The sequence below is a fragment of the Phaseolus vulgaris genome, chromosome 2 (assembly GCF_000499845.2).
Source record: "Phaseolus vulgaris cultivar G19833 chromosome 2, P. vulgaris v2.0, whole genome shotgun sequence".
In the NCBI taxonomy this organism is placed as follows: Eukaryota; Viridiplantae; Streptophyta; class Magnoliopsida; order Fabales; family Fabaceae; genus Phaseolus; species Phaseolus vulgaris.
Window position 1 is genome coordinate 41710479 of NC_023758.2, and position 21957 is coordinate 41732435.

The 21957-nt window shown below is 31.6% G+C and overlaps 3 protein-coding genes across 4 annotated transcripts; 1 reads left to right on the plus strand and 2 right to left on the minus strand.

Moving 5' to 3' along the window:
* Positions 1-4985: 4985 nt before the first annotated feature.
* On the plus strand, positions 4986-7181 carry LOC137812205 (cold-regulated 413 inner membrane protein 1, chloroplastic-like). Its single transcript, XM_068614122.1, has 6 exons — positions 4986-5246; positions 5320-5460; positions 5826-5921; positions 6075-6139; positions 6762-6831; positions 6928-7181. The coding sequence occupies exons 1-6, from the start codon at positions 5080-5082 to the stop codon at positions 7088-7090; spliced, it is 702 nt and encodes a 233-aa protein (XP_068470223.1). The 5' UTR covers positions 4986-5079; the 3' UTR covers positions 7091-7181.
* A 465-nt stretch (positions 7182-7646) lies between these two features.
* On the minus strand, positions 7647-10051 carry LOC137812204 (PLASMODESMATA CALLOSE-BINDING PROTEIN 2-like). The gene is made up of 4 exons (XM_068614121.1): positions 9876-10051; positions 8926-9462; positions 8253-8292; positions 7647-8170 (listed from the first exon to the last, which is right to left on the minus strand). Exons 1-4 carry the CDS (start codon positions 9931-9933, stop codon positions 7942-7944), a joined length of 864 nt encoding a protein of 287 aa, XP_068470222.1. The 5' UTR covers positions 9934-10051; the 3' UTR covers positions 7647-7941.
* A 3322-nt stretch (positions 10052-13373) lies between these two features.
* LOC137812208 (carboxyl-terminal-processing peptidase 1, chloroplastic) lies at positions 13374-21705 on the minus strand. 2 transcript variants are annotated; one of them, XM_068614124.1, is made up of 12 exons: positions 21391-21705; positions 21173-21292; positions 19835-19972; positions 18895-18999; positions 18619-18787; positions 18127-18203; positions 17292-17336; positions 16167-16250; positions 14680-14718; positions 14530-14592; positions 14040-14169; positions 13374-13953 (listed from the first exon to the last, which is right to left on the minus strand). In XM_068614124.1, exons 1-12 carry the CDS (start codon positions 21703-21705, stop codon positions 13898-13900), a joined length of 1341 nt encoding a protein of 446 aa, XP_068470225.1. In that variant the 3' UTR covers positions 13374-13897. The 2 variants fall into 2 exon arrangements, with proteins under 2 accessions (XP_068470225.1, XP_068470226.1); XM_068614125.1 differs by having other exon boundaries at positions 19835-20045; positions 21391-21410.
* Positions 21706-21957: the final 252 nt, after the last annotated feature.

Consider the following 21957-nt stretch of genomic DNA (forward strand, 5'->3'; position numbering starts at 1 on the left):
TTAAAGAAATGTTAAGAAAGTGTACATTGATTATCTTTGTATGGATATATTCTTTGTTTACATTTTTTTTTTATAAATGAATGGGAAAACAAACTTTTTAATTACATTTTGAGTGATTTCAATATCATATATTTATTTATATTTTCTTTTTCCACAAAAACAAAGAGGTATATATAATCCTTTACACTACAAGAAAATGATGAAATAGAAACCAATTTTTAGAGACCAAAATAATTAGTTGCAATAGTAACTAAATTAGATACCATTTTGGAAACTAAAACAAAAATTGGTTTCTAAATTAGTTTCTATTATTTTTTATTATTGTTAAATAGTTTCTAAATTGATCTCTAATTAGCAACCAAGGTTTTAGAGACTAAATTTAGAAACTAAATAATTGGTAGATAAAACATTGGTTGCTAATTAGATACCAATTTAGAAACTATTTAACAATAATAGAAAATAATATAAACTAATTTAGAAACCAATTTTTATTTTAGTTTCTAAAATGGTTTCTAATTTAGTTACTATTGCAACTAATTATTTTGGTTTCTAAAAATTGGTTTCTATTTGATGATTTTCTTGTAGTGTTAGTTATAATAATATTTAATATTAGATGTTGATAGGTTAATTAATAATAAATTTTTATCCATAGGGCAGTGACTCTCATATATAATTAATATTTAAATAGAATAAGATTGTTTTCTGTGATAAATGTGATCTCAAAACAAATAATAAAAAAATATTTTTTTTGCATGTTTTTTGTTTTTATATAAGAAGATGTTACCCACGAATATGTACCTAATACTCCACCATAGTTTTCTTACAATTATTATTTTTATTTATTTTTATTACCACTTTGAATTCGTTTTCATGGTTTTTGAGTAACTTGCTGGTTAAGCTGCATGCATGGGCACTTCATCCATGTCACTTTTTTTGTGTTGTTGGGTCAAATAAGTCACTTTCTTGGTCCGGGAGAAACGCGTGGTAACATGAATATGGATCACATAATTTATTAATTTTAAATTTATTCTCTAAGGCTCTGTTTATTTTTAAGACTCTGTTTTGCTTCAACGTCATAACTTAAGTATAGAGAAAAAGGAAAGAATATGAAAAGATAATGTTCGTGTCTAATTAATTATATGCGAAAAAATGTTTAAACAGCTTCATGAAAAAAAAAAAAATCTTTTATATACTCTCACTGATATGAAAAAAAAGAAAGAAAAAATCACTTCAAAGTATAATTTTTTACAATTTAATTTTAATATCAGCGTGATAATTGCTTATGATACCTAACATAATTAATTATATTTACGTTATATATGATATAATTAATTATTATATGGCATAATATAATAAAGTATTATTATTATATAATAAATAATAAAATTATTAAATAATAATAAAATAAATTTATATGATTATACTATTAATAAAAACAAAGATAATAAAAATACTAAATGATATTAATAAAAAAATTATATAATAATAATAATATTAATAATAAAATAAGTAATAATAAAGGTAATTTTTTTATAAATATATAATTCTATCAATTTTCTAAGTTTATTATACTAATCTTAAAAACTTTCAAAAACTTTTCTATTATTTGTTTCATTCTTCTTTCTTTAATTCAAATTTTCTACTATTATTTTCTCTATTTCATTTTTTTCATGACAATGACAAATGAACACATTAGTGGGTATTATTCGAATTTGTCTCAATTTTGAATATTGGATATAAATAATACTTTATTTTTTAAATTTGGTATGAAGACATTTTAAGTATGTACAAATCTATCAACATTCTCTTACTCGTTCAAATATCCATTCTATTGATATTTATTCCTATTTTAAATTATTAAAACACTTTTAATTTATTAGGTAACTGTTAATTTTTTAATTTTTAATTTCACAACTTATTTTTATATCATATCATATGATATTTTTATTTTTTATAATTATTTAACATTTATCTAATTGTTATTTCATACTATCATATTTTTTTATATTTGATCTATAATTTTGTTTTCTTATAAAAAAATTAATTAATATTTAAACGGGACAATACGAATGAAGATGAGGGTGGGACAAATTTTAAAATAAAATAAAATGAATTTTTATTTCATAAATACATATGGAATAGTGAAACTCACACATTTCTCACCTTCATTAGCACACAAATCCATTATCTAACACAGCCTGATATATTTATTTAGCATTTTTATATCATGTATAAAAAAAAATCTCACACGCTCCTTTTTAATCTCTTTCATGAAAAATAAAGAGAATAATCCTTGAATATATATATATATATATAAAAGGAAAATTACCTTTCATAAAGGCCAGCATCAAAGAGTATGATACATAGTCTCTAAGCAGAAAATTTTGTTATCATGATCATGGTTGATTTTAAACAACTTGAGTAACGTATATAAATTTACCTAAATAACTCTTATATATGCACATATCTTTTTTCTGCCCAAAGTGTTACTAAATCATTTTAACTTTGTAAAAAGAATTTTTCGCCTCATTTTTCCTATTATCTTTCCTTAGTGCTTAAGATGGTGTTTGTCTCCTCCTCATTTTTGTCTCTCATTCATGTCAATTTATTGATATACGAGTGGTGAGTAATGGTTTTTAACTTCTGCAAAACGAATATGGACAATTGTGTCGCACTCCGAACACAAGCATATGTGGACATTGCTACAATAATACACGAAACAACAAAATGTGTAGGTCCAAATTTCAACACCATAAAAACCATGTTCTTGGTTAATCCCAAAGCCAACCAGTTAAGTAAATAGTGTAACTAATTAGCACCACAAGACAACTTTTAAATCTTCAACTTCAAACTAATTAACTTATTGTCGGAAACAGTTTCCTTGTTTTGATTCCGAGACTTAAAACCACCCTTCTTATGCTACTTGAATTAAACGTCATGATACAATGTGATGTTAATTATATTCGTATTTTCAAAACCAATCATATTTTCTGGTTTTAACTTCTGAACCAAATTGGGTAATGCATGATATAATGATAAGATGGTAATCTTCTTTGAATCTCATGGAAAAATTTCAAAATTACTAGTCTAAATGAAAAAAAAATCACAATTGGTATTTATTTTTTGTTATGGTTGAATAAAATCCTAAATCCAACTGAAAAGATTAATCTATTGTTTTACGAAATTTTTGGCTATTTGAAGAGATACATATCAAATTTAGGATTCACTTCTTCTCAAATCTAAAATATTAAGAAAAATTGATTTTTTAATTTTTTTTATTTCTATTCCATGTGAAACTTAAATTGATAGTTGTATTTTTAACCATTTTTCCCTTGAGTCATTCTTCTTCCATATTGATACACTTTCCTTCAGGTGGAAACATTTCTAATCACAAGTATCTCATTAGTAACTCTTGTATCGTTATTTACCATATCATTAACAAAATATGCATGTTTGAACATTCAAGAAAACTTTCTATATAAGAAATTCTCGTCATATAGGATTATTCATTCATATAGGATTATTCATTGATTTCGATTGTGGCTTGACTCTCCTAGCTTTCACCATAGGATAATTGATGTCAGATACAACAATTTATACTTAACAATTATTCCACCAAAAATCGAACTTTTCGATTGTGACTCAACCTACCTGATTTACACATCACAAGACAATTGTGTAAGAAACAATTGAAAATCGAACTCATGACCTTGATTCTAATTATTGAAATTTTTTAGAAAAATTTCACTTAGAAATATCCAATAATAATTAAACTTGAGTCAAATTTGCACAAGAGATTTCCATCACTTCTAATCCAATTTTTTAAAAAAAATATATAAATATTTTCTTTTATATATTATGAACTTTTTTCACTTATACTTAATTAACGTTGAATGTAGATCGCACTTGGATTTGTAACTTAATCCAACCATATATTTTTCTTATTGAAGTTTAGAAAAATGTAGAATTGATAAAAGGATGCCACCACTCCTGGAGACAATAATGGGGATCTCATCTCTTTATACACCACGGATAGGGTTATATATTCCACTAATGCTGCGTCATCTGAGATGGGATCTGCATACTTTATATCTCTTACTGCAATTATTCTAGGTGGACTAAGGAAACTGGGTTTTCTAAAATCTCTTTTGTTTAAGAGGGAAGAAATCAAAATTACACCTCTGTAACTTTATTAAATGTTACATAATTAACAACTTTATATTAAAAGTATTTTCTATTTAACTGTTATCATAATTGTTATGTCAATTTTTGTTCAAATTTAATAACAATAAAAAGATAATTAAATGTTTTATATATTTTAAAGATATATATTATGTTAATTTTGCAAGACAAAATTATCGTCAAAATTTTATAAAGTTTTACGATATTATTTATAATTTACGCATTTTCCATAAACAAATAGATCATTTTTTATTTATATGAAATTAGTTAAAGTAAATATTTTTTAACAACCAAAAAGAAATATACGATAATATCAACGAAGTCGAACTATGAGAGAGGATAAATAACTCTTAACCTATGGGGTTCAGACATTTTTCTTAAATTGATGTATCCGTGTCGGACATATGTATCGGTGTCAACATTCGTAAGACACTTATCGGTGAAGTGTTCAATTCAAAAAATATTTGTTGAATTTTTGAAAATTCTAGCACGGTTTTAATACAATTTTAAAAGGTACAAATACAATAATTTTATAAAAACTTAAATTTGTTGTATAATTTTTTATTATGATTATAAAAATAAGGAACAAATTATTTTAAACCAGTCATAAAAAATATCTTCCGACTCCCAAAAGAATCTGAAACATACTTTTGCACATAAATATTTATTTTCAATTTATATAATTCAAAATTATATAATATATAGATCTGTGTCCGTGTCAGTATCCGTGTTGTATATGTACTACATAGCTCATAACTATTATTTATAAATAAAAAATAAAAAAAAGTGAATTTTTCCAGTCTACCGATTTGAAGACGAAGTCGGTGAACCGAACCGCACCGATCCAAATTTTGAACTAAGAATAGAAAGAAACAGGAGAAAGAATAAATGTGAGCAATGGCAGTGGCAATGGCAATGCCCGTGTCTTCTCCAGCTTCTCCTTCACCACCAACTGTACTCTCTCTCCTCAACCGCCAACACCAATCGTCAATTTCATGCATTCATCTACCTTCTCTCTCTCGCTCTTCACCGCCATCGCTCTCCCACACCTTCAATCCCCTCAGGTATACCCTACCTCCATTCTCATCTCAATCTCTCACTCTTTTCTCGTTTCTCACTTTGCTTTTCCGATTTAAGGTCCTTCATCGGTCACCGCGGAATCACAAGCTTCGCCAAATCCAACACCAGTAACCGAATCGCAGGGTTTCGCGTCCTTTGCTACGCTCCCGCTCCTCTCACTCCTCCCAATCTCCAATGGATCTCTACCGTTTCCTCACTGTCCGTGCACTTCCTTTACTTCTTCAATCGCCTGATTTATTTATTTATTTATCATTTATTGTATATTTCGAAATCGAATTTAATACAGCATTTTAAATAATATTATATTAATTCTTGTGATTCTTTTGTTCCGCTGACTAACGACGACTGAAAGAAACGTATTATCGAATAGTTATGTCTTTCTTTCCGATCGTCGATTGATTTTCCAAACGGAATTGTTTGTTCTCGCTGGTGGTAACTTTTCGTGTATGTAACTTACTCTTATGATGGAAAGCTATGATTCGATTCATGTTCTTTCTTTCTATGCGAAATTATGCTACTAGAATTGATACGTGGCTGATGGATGATCGGGACATTGTTTGTAGGGTTTTGATACTGGCGAAAGGCACTGCGGTGCAGAAATCGTTTATTGTTCCGTTGTTTGCGTTGCAAGCACCTGCAAGTGTCGTTTCCTGGATCAAGTATGTCGCTCGTTCTCATTTTGTGTTTTATTGGTTAGTTTATATGGTGAATTGTTATTTTTCTACCAAAATTTGTTGCGTGTTTTCTTCTTATCAACATTTAAAAAAAAATTGGTCTGTTTTTTTAACACCAATTGCCAATTGGACGTACAGAGGTAGATATGGTGTGTGGACGGCTTTCGTGGCACTTCTGATTCGTTTATTCTTCTATATTCCTGGTATGTTCTCTTATTCATCTTGCGTGATTAAGGAAATATTGAAAGAGAGACGATTTATGATGCTCGGATACAATCCGTGCATGGGGTACTATGTGTATCCATATGGCAATATACTTATTTTTAAAATAACATGATGCGAAGTGACATATACGTATTAAAATATATATAAAAACTCTTAAAACATAATAAATATATAATTACAATTTTGCAATCCAAATTAAAATCACATTTATTAGACATTATCAAAATAAAAAATTATAAACTATTGTCATCATAAAACTATTAGTACTTTATAGACTAGATACTTCATTGATAAGTATTGATAAAATATCCTAGAGTATCAGTTACGGAGAAGTATCGGCGCATCATAAGAGACAATGGATACTACTACGTACCTGAAATGTAAAGATGGAAGAACACCTTGTATAGATAGATGCATTGTTTCTAGTAACCTCAGGGTCGGCATTATATCTTCTTAGTATAAACTATGAAACACTAGAAATAAAATCCTGATTGTGGAGCGTAATAAATACTACAAATAAGTTGTGCATTTTGTGTTTCATACTTGAATATTGATTGAAAAAAGGAAAAATTATCTTCTGGTTTATTATTTTATTTCTAGGTGAGCTTGAGTTGCCGTTTCTGGCATTACTCTTGGTGATGATAGCTCCATATGAGGCTATGAAATTAAGGTAAGCAAGTCCATCTTTTTTAGGACTTTGGGCTGTTGTCTTTTCTACATTTTGCAAAAGTGTAAAATAAATTTCTTCAACATCTTTCTTTGTCAGGCACACAAAAGAAGGTGCTGTGGTTTCATTGTTGATTGCGGTGTATTTGGCTTTCCAGCACTTCTCAAGATCAAGCTTACAGCAATCATTTGACCAAGGTTCAATTGTTGCTACCTTAGCTGTCATTTGTATCACTGTTGTACCTTTGTTACTTCTAGTCTGAGGTGGATTTCAAATGATATGCCCTAATATGTTGTAAATAAGAACAATCCTTGATAGAATGATGATATAAAAAATTTATGGATTATGTTTGATACTCCATCTTTTACTTTTCACTTGTTAACTCAAATAATGAAGTTGAAATCAGTATTTGGTATTTGTCACAGAAATTATTTTTAGAACATGTTTATTCTCATATTTGTCAGAACCAAATTAGACTAATCAGTTTAATCTATTGAACCATAAAATGGCTTTACTAAAGGACTGTTTAAAATATATAATAAAATGAATATTGCATTTGAACTGTGGCAAGTTAAGCATTCATTTATATTGAATGAGCACATTTAAGTGTAAACATGTTGAATTTGTTGTCTTATTTAAAATCGAAGTTGTTTGATAAAAACTGGAACTAAAACCATCACCATCAAGCCACGTTTGTGTTTGTGACCGCATCCCCTGCTCAAATATCACTGTGGTGAGTAAGGTAGATTTTTCCAAAGGAACCTTCTGAGTGTTGTGGTCTCAAATCTCAACAATAACCTGTTTTAGTCCAAACACGATGATTTTAAGTACTTTAATGTATTTTATTCCTCTTTAGTAAATAAAATGGCGTGCTAGCTGATATTAATTACAAGGATTTTCTATGGAAGAGTAGCTAATACTGTATAAAAACTGTCTCCTACCTATAAATCCTTTTGGCTTGATCAAGTAACAGCCATACATAGATGAGAGGTAGAAGTAATTTTAATTGCGAGACTTGTGGACTCTTGACTCCTTGAAATTTTGCAAAAACTGCTGGAAGACTGATTGAATTCCAGCACATCACATAAAGAATGACTGGACCTTGTTTATCATCTAGATGTAATTTGCTATTTGAAGGAAAGCCAATAAGCCACATGTAAACAGCGGCAGGGAATAAAAGGTAGATGTGGCAGTGTTGGGGCTTCCTGTTGGTTCTGAACCAAAGACACCAGTTGATCCGTCTCCAGGAACTGTCAAGCCTGGTGGAGTAGGAGTCATTGGAGTCATTGGAGTTGGTGGACTTGGTGGACTGACAAATATTGGTGGTGGTGGTGGACTAACACTGCATTTATAAGATAATATATTAGGATTGCACTTTCTTTATAAGATGAAAAGAGAGATATAGGTGCTGCAAATATTCTCACATTGTTGACTTGGGTGATGCGAATTTGCAATTTCCATTACCTGCAATGGAGTTAGATGTTATTTTCTATTTTTATTTGGAAAAGCAAAAGTAACAGACATAGAATAAAGTAGAAATTGTATAGAGACAAAGTCTAATCCCCTTAAAAAAACAACGAAATAAATGAAGCTCGCTCAATCCTTGGAGCCACAAATTAATGCGAAAACAATAAACTAAGCAGATAGATGAAATTCTGAGAACATTCATGATTTATCCCTTACTGAGAAATAGGTATGTCAAGATGTTTAGTCAAATTTTTAAACCTAGAAACACTGGAGATGGGGTAATCCAACTAGTAGTTTATAGGTGCTCGTTTAAGTCCTTAAACTGGCTCTCGTGTTCTAGAAAGTTCCATAAAAATCCGCATTTTATATGAAAGAATAGTGATTCCATTTCAGCTATCCAAGCTGTACCCGAAATTCCCAAAAGGTCTGAGATATTGGATGCATGATGGTATATGTATTGGATGGGTACTTGATATGTGCCAGACATGACATGTTACCCTTGCTGTGCAGCCTCGAAAATTTGGTATACAAATTTTAAATGTCCATTTTAAGACTTTAAATATCATGACCACAGCCAAGAAAATGATCACAAGAGGATAATTTTGCTTCCAAGTTCGAATAAATTCTTACTTGGATCATTGCTTGTAAGCGATGCTGTCCCTCCGAATACACAACTAGTTGGTACTGGATTCTTCTGGTAGTAGTCGTTGAAAGCATAGGAAGCATGATCACGGACGGTGTTCGGGTTATAACAGCTGGCTCCTGGTTGTAATGCTGAACAGTCTGCACCTCCATATCCGCAAGCATAGTCAAGAGCAACCTGTAGAGCAGTGTCTGAAGCTCCTTGGTTAGCGACACACCATTGACCTCCTGATGATGTAGGAGTAGTCGTGGTTGGTGTTGTGGGGGTTATGGTTGGGGTGGTTGGATTTGTGTTTGGGGTTGTGGGGGTTGTGGTTGGGCTGGTTGGATTTGTGTTTGGGGTTGTGGGGTTTTGTCCTGACATGTCAGGTGGTTGAGGAGTTGTAGGGTTTCCCATATACGGATTTCCTGTGTCTGGATCTGTGGGATTGACGATAGGAACATCATCCAACTGAGTGCCCAATTCTGATGATGAGAAGATTTCCTGGTTTCTGTGATTTCTTAATATTTTGGCTGTTCCTAAACCTGAAAATGGAACGGAAAATGGTTCAGTAGGACAAATGAGAATAACATGCTGAAACTGAACAGGTCAATTGATATTAGGTAACCCAATCTTTTTCTCTATACTTGCCACTGAAGGTGACAGGGTATGAATGAACTGATGTGATTCTTGGACTCACGTTCATTCAATACTTTTGTGATGCACATGAGCTAGGTATATACCCTTTCTAAAGCTACCATCAATTTGCAAATTGCGCCAAGTTTTTTACAACAGTACCCAATAAGAGTGCATGCATGACTACGATCTCTTAACTGTTATCATTTGTGTCTGAAGATAAATTTCGATCATATTTTCGACTGATAAATTCTATCTTCAACATCTTTATAATCAAAAGTTAGTTTTTGCATGAAAAAAAAGGCTAAGTACAATGCTATACCTGAACCAAAGAAAAGCCACAAGGAGAATAACGCGATGTGCCAGCTTCTAGTACCCATTACTGCAGGTTGGTTTGTGCTTAGATTGCTGGTGTCTCCTTCTTGTTTGGGAAAATGTTTACGTGCTAAGATTTATTAAACTAGCCCAGCACCTTGTCTGTTCCTGTGAAGAAGAATTTCATTAGTTCTTTTAATATTTTATATATGACAAAATCTTGAAGAATCATAGCTTTCTTGGATCAAAGAGAGAAGGAAGAATATAAGCAAACTTGAGAAAGGAGACATGGGATAGTTGAAATAAGCAAGCAAGGGAAGGTGCAAACTGAGGGGGGGAAAAGGTGCATGGCTATGGAAAAAGGTGGAAGGGTGATCTGATGCTTAAGAGGTGCAATATATATAATTAATGTGACGGTGACATCTCTGCAACGTTCTTTCTCTTTTATGGCACTCTTTTCTACTGTTTTATGGGACTGAACCAAAAAGTAAAGCCTGAGCAAGTGGTTTTGGCTTTCAGGTTTGTAATGAAGAATGTTGTCTCCCTCCCTGTATTGTTTTTATCCTCCACTCCACCTCTTAACACACAAGTCATTTCTATTCTCTTAACACACTAGTGTTCCTCTATAATGTTTTCCAAGTACGATTCCTTTCCTAAGAAACTCAAGTTGTGCTGCTGCTCCTGCCTTCTCCAACAAGAACTCAGGATAGTCTTGTCAGGTTTAAGCTTCCTTCTCTCAAAACTACTTTGCCTATTCTAACCCTAATAAACTCTCTACTGTTTAATATAATGCAGTACCAATATATCAAATTCCCAACATGTAACAAAAATTAACGACTCACTAAAGAGAAGTATAGTTGCAACGCTATTTAAGTATAACGATACAGTAAAAGAATCGAATGAATTACGTTATGCTACAAAGCATACTTTTATCAACTAAGTGCTCCCAAAATGTAACGAACGGTTTTATTAGAAATGGTTCATTAATTTTTTTTACGTAGAATGGTGTAAGATTTTGTAAATGTCTTTCTAATATTATATATTATATACAAATATTAAGAATCTAATAAAATAAAAGTTTCCGCATGAATAACATTTAAATTTATAAACATGCATTTATAAATAGTTAAAGAAAACACAAACATTACGTCTACTAATAATTTTTACAACATTCATTGAGAAGCTTGAATCACAGAAAAACCAAGTGAAAAGCACAACGAAAAATAATAATAAAAAAGGAAATGTGTAGTATTGATTAAGGATGTTAACAGGATAGGGATTCCTCTTAGCCATTCTCATTTATATTATTGAATATTCCAAAGGCAACCGAGTATTTTTTATGAATTTAAAAACAAAATAATTAATATTTATATACCATCATATAATGTCATTGTGTTTTTATTCACTACAACAATATCATTATGAAATAATAAAAATAAACTATATTCTCAAATAAAATGATATGAAAGTCACAACGCATATAATATTTTATTTTAACCTTGATACACCTATATGAAAAAAATTGGTGGGATTATCTAGATCGAAATACTGTAGTTAACACTTTAAGAATAGGTGAAGAAAAGGAACTACTATTCATGAAAAACAATAGAGTAGTTATGTTTTATTGACATGTCTACTAAATACTAGTTTTTTTGGATAAATAAAAAAATGCTATATACTTAGACTTTAAAAGAGTACTTTTCTAAAAAAAAATTAAAGAAGCAGAAGAATTATTATAAATTTTTAAACATATCTTAAGAATGAAATAGAGATTTTCTTTAAAAAAAGTAAAACAAACTTGTTTGAGTCAGAATGGAAGGAAAATTACCACAAACGCTGAGGAGAGGAGGCACTGAAGTTGTTTTTTGCTTGAACCTTGTTAGTGTTGTGTCCACATTTTTCTATGAACTTCTGATTTATATATATGCTTAGGCTCTTAAATCGTTATTAACGTCACCTATTTATGACTAATACACATCCAAATTGTTCTTAATTAATTACAAATAATCCCAAAAATCAATTTCTAGTGCTTTATCAATCCAATTATTCAATTTCGAATGCTTTACCATTTATGCCTCATCAATTTTCCGTTTATTTGAATCATCAATCGAGAGTGCCACTTATAATATTTGAAAACGCATGAAAATTCACAATATATATGGAAATTGTAATCCTTTTGAATGAATCAAGGGTTTGATGAGTGATGAGTGGCTTCTTGCCATCAGACCTTTTCATTGTTAATTACATATCAGATTGCAAATTCATTCACATACTATTTGGTGAATCTAAAATTTATGTTTGAACAAAACACAAATAAGGTTTTTGAGATTCAAAAATATGTTGATATTGTTATGTAAGTTTTATAATTTTATAACTATTGATTTCAGGTGTGTTTATTTTGGATTCGAAATAAACGTGGTTTATTTTAAGCTGTAGAACACTAAACAAAATTATTTTTAAAAAAATGTTTATTTTAACTTTCGAAATATAAAATATGTTTTGAATTAATTGCTTCAGAATTTATGACAATAGCGTCATTTTTTCTAGATAATTCAACCCGGACTTATTAATCTTAAAATGATCGATTGTACTATTTATATCATATTTTTCCTTCCAAACCATACCATGGAAAAGTCCATTCAACATTTTCGAAAAACTTAATTCGAAACATAAATAAATAAAAAGTATTATGAAACTGTCAAAAGAGCTACCAAATTAATTTAGACTATTTTTTAAAAAAAATTATATTTTGGATTATATAATCTAAAAAATTTAAAAAGTTGTATTTTGGATTATATAATCTAAAATTTTTATTGATATGAGATTAGCTTCCAGATTATGTAATTCATAATTCATATTACATCATCAAAGCTTATGTAATTCAAAAATTAATCATGAACTTGAGAAAAAATTTCAGATTATATAATCCAAAAATTAATTACAAATCTGAAAAAATATTTTTAAATTATGTATCTAGAATATAAACTATATTTTAATTTAAAAAAATTAAAATACAAAAGTTTATGGAAATGAGAACAAATTTATGAAGGTTTAGAAAGAAGCGGCAAATTTATGGAAGTCTATGGTTTATTCACATACAAAATTCAAAATTAGTGTAATAAAATATAAAAAAAATACTTCTTTGATATAAATATAAATAAAAATACTTTTGGGAGACCTGTATAGTCGAATTGAAGTTTAAATATATATATATATATATATATATATATATATATTAATAAAAAAGCTCAAATTTATAATAAAAAGAGAATAACAAAATTTCATGTTTATTTTCATTTATTTAAAAAAAATGATGTTCTATTAAACATTTTTTTGAACCGTTATAAAATAATCTTTTATCCATTTGTTAAGTTTTTTTAACCATTTTGTTCAAGTAGATTTTGTAAGTTAGTGAATCAATTACTTAAGGTTTTGATGCATGGGACTTCCCTTGCTCACATCAGAAAACTGAAGAAATAAAGAGTAGTGAAAGAACAAGCAGAAGTTGTTCACAATTTCTATTTTCATCATTGTCAATATGTAATGAGTTCTTTATCAATGAAGTGGCATTTTCCATGCACTTGAACAATCAACTAATTGGTCTGATACAAGTTACTATTGAGAGGTACGGTAAAAATAGGAACATGGTATCTTCATAGAAATGTATAACAAAGCTTTTCTATGTTAGTATGTATTAAACCCAATTCACTTCAGTGCTGCACCGGCTGCTTGAATGTATACTCTTGCATGCTTCCTCGGCCATTTCTTCTCATGTGAAATCCACTATACACTTCATCTTGAATGGAACAGTTACAAATGTTTCAAGCCAATCTTGGGTGTTAATCCAATGTTAAATTCAATGTCATTGTAGCCAAGAAGACTAGGTAGACCTTTCATGCATATATATCTATATTAACCTGAAATTCTTGAGATATACACGGCAACTTCCAGAAGCAGATTCTTCAAAAGTTTCAAATTGAATGATAAATCCAAAGCAAAAGGTTGCATTGGAATACCAAAGAAACTGCTTTATCCCTGTTGTGGCATACTGCATTTTTTAAGATGTTGGCTGATATCATCCCATGCTGCAAAAATGGGTCTCAGATCATGTGCTATATTACCATTTTTTACCATGCAGGTGAAAAAGAATAGACTGGGACAAAAATTGTACCTGGAAGTTTCTGGAAGTCAGGCTCTATTCCATTGCCATTTATGTCGTTGTGATGTGGTGTTACATACTTCCCGACAGTGATAACCACACCAGATCCATCGTCAAGCTCAAATACAGATTGGATTAGACCCTGTTTGAAGCATTGCACATTGAAGTGTCAAGAATAGGTTGTTACAACTACACTGATAGCATCACGTATTTATACCCGTGTAAGAGCAAAACCATTGCAAATATAACAAGTCAATTAAAGATATTTATACGATTTTCTTGTGTTATCTTCCCTTTACTAAGAGAAGCGGAACGAGGAAAGAAATCCATTTATAGAAGCAAAGAAAACATTGCACGGTCTTTGTGGTGCTCCTTCAAAAAGATATACTATACACCTTAAAATAAAGCTGACGTGTTCAACAGAAAATGCATTCAAATGGAAATGAGATTCTCAGAACAAAGCATAAAGCAGTGGTGGAAAGAAAATCATAGATTTACAAACCTTGCCATATGTCCGTTTTCCAACGAGAACAGCTCTACAATTATCATGAAGTGCAGAAGCAACCTGAAATAATTACAACACCTATAGTTTCATTTCTTCATAAGAAGATTGAAAAATCAAACAAACATATTAAGAAACTGAGCTTCTTACTATTTCACTCGCACTAGCAGTTTTGTCATTTACTAAAACCTGCAAGGTTCAAACCAAAAAGAATCATAAGCCTTGTCATGAAGTACAGCATTATGTTATGGCCATTCAAAAGGAGACTTATTTTAATGTTTGCTTGCATAGCCTTGCTCAATATGATGGGAAAACATGTAATTACACACTCAAACATATAAGATCTCAACTTATTTCCAACTTTTAGCCAGTCAAATGCAAGGGGTAATGAAAATGTCCACAAAACTAGAGCATAATCTCAAATCTCAGATGTTCTTTAACTTATTTTATTTATAATGAATTTGTGGAACGTTTTAATAATCAAGCCATCATTGAGCAAGTAAGATATTTTGACCAAATGATGTCATTGAAGTATTGGATCCAATCAAAAACCATTTTTTTCAATAAATCCATTTTGTATTTTTCTTAGGGTCCAAACAAAGAAAATAACAATGGAACCGTTATTGAGGGAATGTTAGTATTAATAGCTGACAAAAAGAAATTACAGGAGGGGATGATCCCACTGAGAGCTCAGCTCCTAGCAGATAGGCTAATGCGCTCTGTCCATAGAAAAATTCTATTATTCTGGTCTCTCTCTCGTCACAATTCCCATAAGTACCCTAATTCCCCTCTCACATTCTTGGTAACACAGTTATGAACCCTTCTCTTCACACCCTTATTTCTCCTAGCACCCTCCACATCTTGAGCCACTCTCCTATTTCCGAGCACACTCTACCAATCCTACAACATTAGACTCGTCCTCAAGTCTCAACTGGGGAAATTAACTTTTAATGCTGAATTCTTCTTCCCAAGTTGCATCCTCCATGCTTTACCCATCCCATTGGATGAGCAATTGAACAACGGATTCTCCACCTTCTGAGATGCACGTCCTAGCCAACCCTATTTCAAGTTCAAGTGGCACAACATTGTCACTATCCAACTCTGAGGGTAGTGTCTCCTCCACACTCAAATCATTACCTATCAATATCATACATAGCGTATCCACCATATAGCTTCATACGTTTAAGTCCCAGAAAACTAGAGTACTAGACCCCTGAGTTAGTTCAATCAATTTTCCCACAACAAACCATAACAATATTGGGCAAGCTGGGTTTATATTAATTGGTTAAGATGCAACATAAATTATTTTTCCTGTTGAACAAATCTTAAGTTATTATCTTCTCCTGTATTTAAAGAGAAAATAATCCACAATAAATCAATGAATTGTAGGTGGTTTGCTATCTTTGTATCTTGGAAGGTATCCTTTGTAATTTCTAAGGTTCATGTTACCAATGTTTATCGAATTGGCATCTAGAATCACCATTTATCAGTCAAATAATCAATAATTTTGTCAAATCAGACAAAGAAATGTCTTTGAAATATTCCTGCCCCGATGATAAACCAAAAAAGAAATTGAGAAATAGAAATAATTCAAGGTTAATTCATGAGAAAAATTCAGATGTAGAAAATATTTTTACAACAACAGGAGCTTTAATCAATGGTGAAGTATCTGAAACAATAGCCTTCTGCAACTGAGGATCTCTTCCAACAGTGTAGATCACCTGTCATGGAGGAATTAGAAAAAGAAAATCTTCTTTAAGATGTTCAGAAGAACAGTTAAATAAGTATCACAAGATAGCAGACTTTTTTAAGATCAATGTTTCCTACAGTATACTAAAACAAAGTAACAGCTATATATACAATTTCTAACTCTGAACTGAATTCATGCGATAGATAATAGATATTGAAAAGAAGCAATCAGAAAAGGATGCCAAAGCAATTGAAGTGTCTGTCCAGAAAAATCCTTTTACCATTGTAATCACATCAAGAATAATCAAGTGCTTTGCTATGTTAGGTGGACTATATTATTATTAACAATAGTAGTAGTAATAATAACAATAATATTTATAATTATAATAATAGTAGTAAATAAATTAAAGAGCAAATAAAGCATACACCATTAAACAATGGTTATAAATTCTTCTGAATTAAAAATTAGCAATGTCAAGCCTTGGACCATTTGAAAATAATAACAACTACAGCAATAATAATAGGCTAAATTGGAGTATACAACCTTCTAACTTTATGTTTGGATGAGATATTTTTGAAAATAAATAATCCCTAAATGTGATCTCCTCATTAGGCAAGAAAAAGGGGTGGGGCATGAGACCCTAATTGTAAACCAATAAATATATAAGAGAATAATCATGTGATATTCACATGACACCAAAACTATCACCAGAAAGACCACAAATCATAAAATAAATAAACAGAAAACTGAGGAGATAAAAACATGTTTTAACCTCATTATATCGTTTTTAGGAAAAACAACATTTAAGTGGATACCTAACATAATAAACACCCCATTCATTTGTTACTTCGAAAGTCATTGTTTTGGGTGTCAAATGATAATTCTATTAAATATTTAATGTTGTCTCTTAAGGGAGAGTGTTTTCCCCACAAAATGTGAACAAAAGGAGCTTGTTTGCACCTTTCCAAACCCTAAGGTATAATCATCAGGTGCACATAAGTTCAAGGAGGTAAGCAACAATTTACTCTTAATCAAAACCATTAAATCAGTAATGAGCATAGAACTGACGTACCGTGTCTCCTTCTTTTAGGAAAAGCTTTGCAATTTCAATTCCAGCCTGAATTAGTTAAAAGTTGCAACTAAATTAGGCAATTTTAAAGGGCAAATAAAAACCATAACCAACAGAATGCAGGCTTCATTTATCGTTTCATCTTACATCAACCAAAGCATATCCACAACATCGCAGAACAATACAAAATTACATGAATTTAAAAAAAAAAACAAGAGAACAGAAATTCTTGTTATGATGCCGCGGTATCTTCCTACAAAACCAGGTGTCAACATATGCAAACAGGCAAACATGTACAATGCAAGTGAAAAGATATAAATTCAATTTGTTCATAATAAGCGACTCAAAAGTAAAGAGCTTCAAAGCTCTAAATCAGTTCTTAAATTCATCTATGGTAAAGATACTCAAACATCTCAAATTCAAAATATATGCAGATTTATGTTCAAGCCATATGTGGGGCCATGCTAAAAAAATGAAGTCCATTTCACAACAGAAATGATTTAATGATGAGCTACTTGATCCATTATTTTTGCTTCTTACAGATTATTAGGTATGCAGTAAAATATTTTAGTATATACATTAACCAGATTATCATGTTATGTGAATTTTTTAAAAGTTAAAATGATGGAATGTGACCAAGCCATATGCTTGATTATAATAATGGAATCACTCACACAATGACACAGATTTGCAAATAAATTTTCTGAAAACTGAACACTGATCTCTATGTTTCATTGACAAAAAATATATAGAGGATTACAATTTACAAGTTGTCATCACTCAGCCTGTATAACAAATGTCATTAGGAAAGGTAAATAGGGTTATACGGAAAAACAACCTGTACTAGCCCACCAAGATTGTCTCTAAGATCCAATATGAAATACGAAGCACCCATGTCTTGAAGTCGCTTCATTGCTGCAAAATACATTATTTGTTCTGGTGTCATGTATAAAAAACTGGAAATAACTAATGAAAGTCCACAGGTAATTTTACCATACCCAGGAATAGGATCCAGAAAAGTGGAAGCTTTACTTCACTGTTTAACTTTTTTTTAACAATATATGGTATTCATTCTTGCATGAGCTACATAGCCCAAATAACAAATTTTTAAACTACCAACAAAATGAGGCAGATAAAACCCCCTCCGCAGATCAGTGTCAAGTTAGTTTAGAGGCAAAAGTTTCTATTTAGTAACAGAGGACTGCTAATTATTTTTCCACTGCTTTTAAAATCAAAATACATAAACGTATACCAAAATAAATGTTCTTATTGAGATAGTAACATTATTTTAGTTTGAAAAAAAAAAGACATGAAGATAGGAAAAACTGACCAATGACTAAATCTTTTCTGGCCAATGCATTGAACTCTTTGAGGCGTATGTACCCAACAGGAGTAACACCACTGTCCAATTGTTCCAGCCGATAAAAGACTGGTGTACGAGCAACAAGTTGCCGCTGAACTTCTATTGATTCAACAGGTCCACAATAGCCATGCTTGACCTGACAGAAATAATACAAATATTAATCTACAACATCAAAACATTATTAACTAACAAAAAAAAAGGCTAGAGCAGGTACCAAACTAACTTGGAATTAGAATCCAAAACCTGAATAGTCACAGATGTTCCATTAGGGCCTTGCAACAGGGATGATACTTCAAATGCTGATTTTCCCTTTACCTCTACATTATTGACAGCCAATATTTCATCCCCCTAGCAAAGAAACAAAAAGATAAAGGAAGCTGTAGAAGTTGTTGAATTTGTGTATAGACTACACAACAAAATCCATGTTGTATAAGCTCGACAAATAATTATAGGATATTTTATTCCTGTATACATGATATGATATGTCTATAAATCATATTCTAATAAATCTTAATCTAATCAGATAGTCCTATAATTATAAAGATCTTAATTAAATAAGGAAATAAATCAGAATATTAAATAAGAATAAATTCTAACAGTTTTCAGCAAATCCAACATGGTATCAAAGCGCTACCCTCCTCCCTAACTTGTTTTGTCACTGTTCCACTTTTGAGTTCCCCACAACAACAAAAAATGCAACTCTCATTAGTCTCTTTTTTCACTGGGACTCTTATTTCTAGTATGACCATCACAATTCCATTATGTCCTAATTTGATTTGCCACTAGTAGTTGTTCACCATTGTCATACATTTTTGTTTACACACCCTATGCTCGTCATATATTATGAAAAGTCTTTATCTCTAGTCGATACGGGAACTCCAACAGTTTTGAATGGTCAAAAGAATCCAAAAAAGTTGTTCACCTATTTCTATCTATTAGTAAACTTACTACAAATATTCTTGCAAACAAAAAGAAATATATTATAATCTGTTTCTAGAAGTAATGAATATGATAGATTGCTTACGTAGCAATTATAAATGCATAGCATACTTAATTTAGCATATTTATTTCATTGACAAAAAACATAAAAGCAAAGGCAAGAGATACAGGTGTAGATTTTTATCGTGCAGATGATGATTTGAAGATCTGCAAATTTTGAAGAATGTTCATCAAATTTGCCTACCTGTCTAACACCAGCAGAATGAGCAGGACCATCCAATATAATTCCCAGTACTTCCAATCTGAGGTCTCCATTTTCATCAGGAACTTCCTTGAGGTTTATTCCAACACCAGTCATGTCATACCTCGCCATCTTGGAGAACTTTCAACAGTGGAAAAAGTCGATGTGCAATTTAATAAGAAATATGAGAAGCACAGCAGTAGAAATCACCAGTCTACATAAGCATACATAATCAAAACAGAGAACAGTGAAGAAAAAGATAATACGAAAACACATCACTAGTTTCTTATTCTCTCCAATAAAAGCAGGGGAAGCAAAAATTTTGAGGATTACATGTTTTGGAAGATTTATATGTGATGTGTGTGGGTATTTGTTTTTCTATTAAACGATATAGCCATAAACTGCTTGCTTTCATCTTAAAACCAATTGCATTAAGTGAAGTAGTCCAACATGTATATAAGTTGCATCCAGGAATTGAGGCAAATCATGTGGCACTTTCACCTGTTGCTCCAAAACCCATATTAACTAATGACATAACAAAAATTGTATATATAAGTGAGGACAACCTTCATCCTATGAGATTAGCTTTTCAGACTTTGTTAGGCTTAAACCCAAATTGTATAATAGTATCAATACCCATCCTTCTAGTTGTTGTTGGGCTCAATGTGTCACCTAAGACCAACAATAAACCAAAGCAACTCAAAACTAGTTTGAAACTCAAATGAGTTCAACTTGAGCTCGATATATATATATATATATATATATATATGTGTGTGTGTGTGTGTATGTATGAAATTAATATATCAATAAGAATATGTTCCATAATCATAATTTTGAATCAGACTATTTTAACCGAGCCATTTATGAGATTGAATCGAATCAACTACTTGCTAAAAGGGGTTCATATCAAACTCGAGTTGAGTTTTTTAGTTAAATCCATTCTTATTAACTCGAGTTTGGATTTAGCTCAACTCACTCATTTCCAGCCAACTACTTGCAAATATTCAGGCTTGCTGATATAATACACGAAATGCTCAGTTTACATTAACTAGTTATATGCCCAAAAGGCAACCGTGAACTTATTAGCTAACTTTAGGTTTTGGAATTGAATTATGCCCAAACTCAAATTCTAAGAACCCCCTCCACATATCGAACAGGTGACAGCAGTACATGAAGAAGGGTATAGGCTATGTTATCAAGTTAGATTGCATATTAAAGCAAAATGGCGATAAGTGAAGTTTCCTATAAAGTATATAAGCAGCAGCACACCAATAATTGAGTCCGACAACACTAATACTAGCGTCCAACAAAGGCCCCATGCAAAATTGAAGACTAGATTACCTCATCAGGGGAGAGAAAGCGCGTATAAGGATCGCCCAAACTGGAGAGCATTCGTTTGATGATTTGGTGCGCCTTCGATCTCGTCTGAATGGAATTGCTCAAAATAGCTTCTCTCTTCAGCTGGAATCAATAAAGAAACGATGTATCAACATCAACCAACCATCACGCAGCAGCAGACACTGAGAGTATTATCAGTATGACTAGTTGATGCTCGTTACCTGCCAAGTATCCTGTGACCAGCGGTGGCGACCAGTGTCGAGGAAGGTGTCGTTCACAATCTGCCACGCTTCCTCGACAAGGCCCTGGTTGGTGACAACCTCGGGAGCGGTTTGGAGCGTCTCTTGCGGAGGCTGGCGGTGAGGACACGGTTGGGAAGGGAGTTGGAGTGCGGAGACGGATGGGAAGGAGAAGAGGAGGCCGAAGGAGAGGGCGGTACCTAGGATAGTGTTGCGGAGGGGAAGATGAGGTTTGGAGAGAGCTGGTGGTGGTGGCGGTGGCGGTGGCGAGTGTTTGAGACAGAGATAGCCACTCATCTTCACTCACATTCTTCCCTTCAATTAGCACATTACTTGCTTTGAAGAATGCATGTTAGCTTCACTCGTTACGTGATCCATAGGTGGATCCCACAAACATTGCAAATTGCATTGCAAGCCCTAAACTCTTCATTATCAATTCAAATTTTGCACGCTCGTGATTAGTGTTGATTAAAATTTATTAAAGCACAATACGATAGATTAAAATTCAACATGAGTTAAATTAATTAATTATTAATATACTTAATCGTT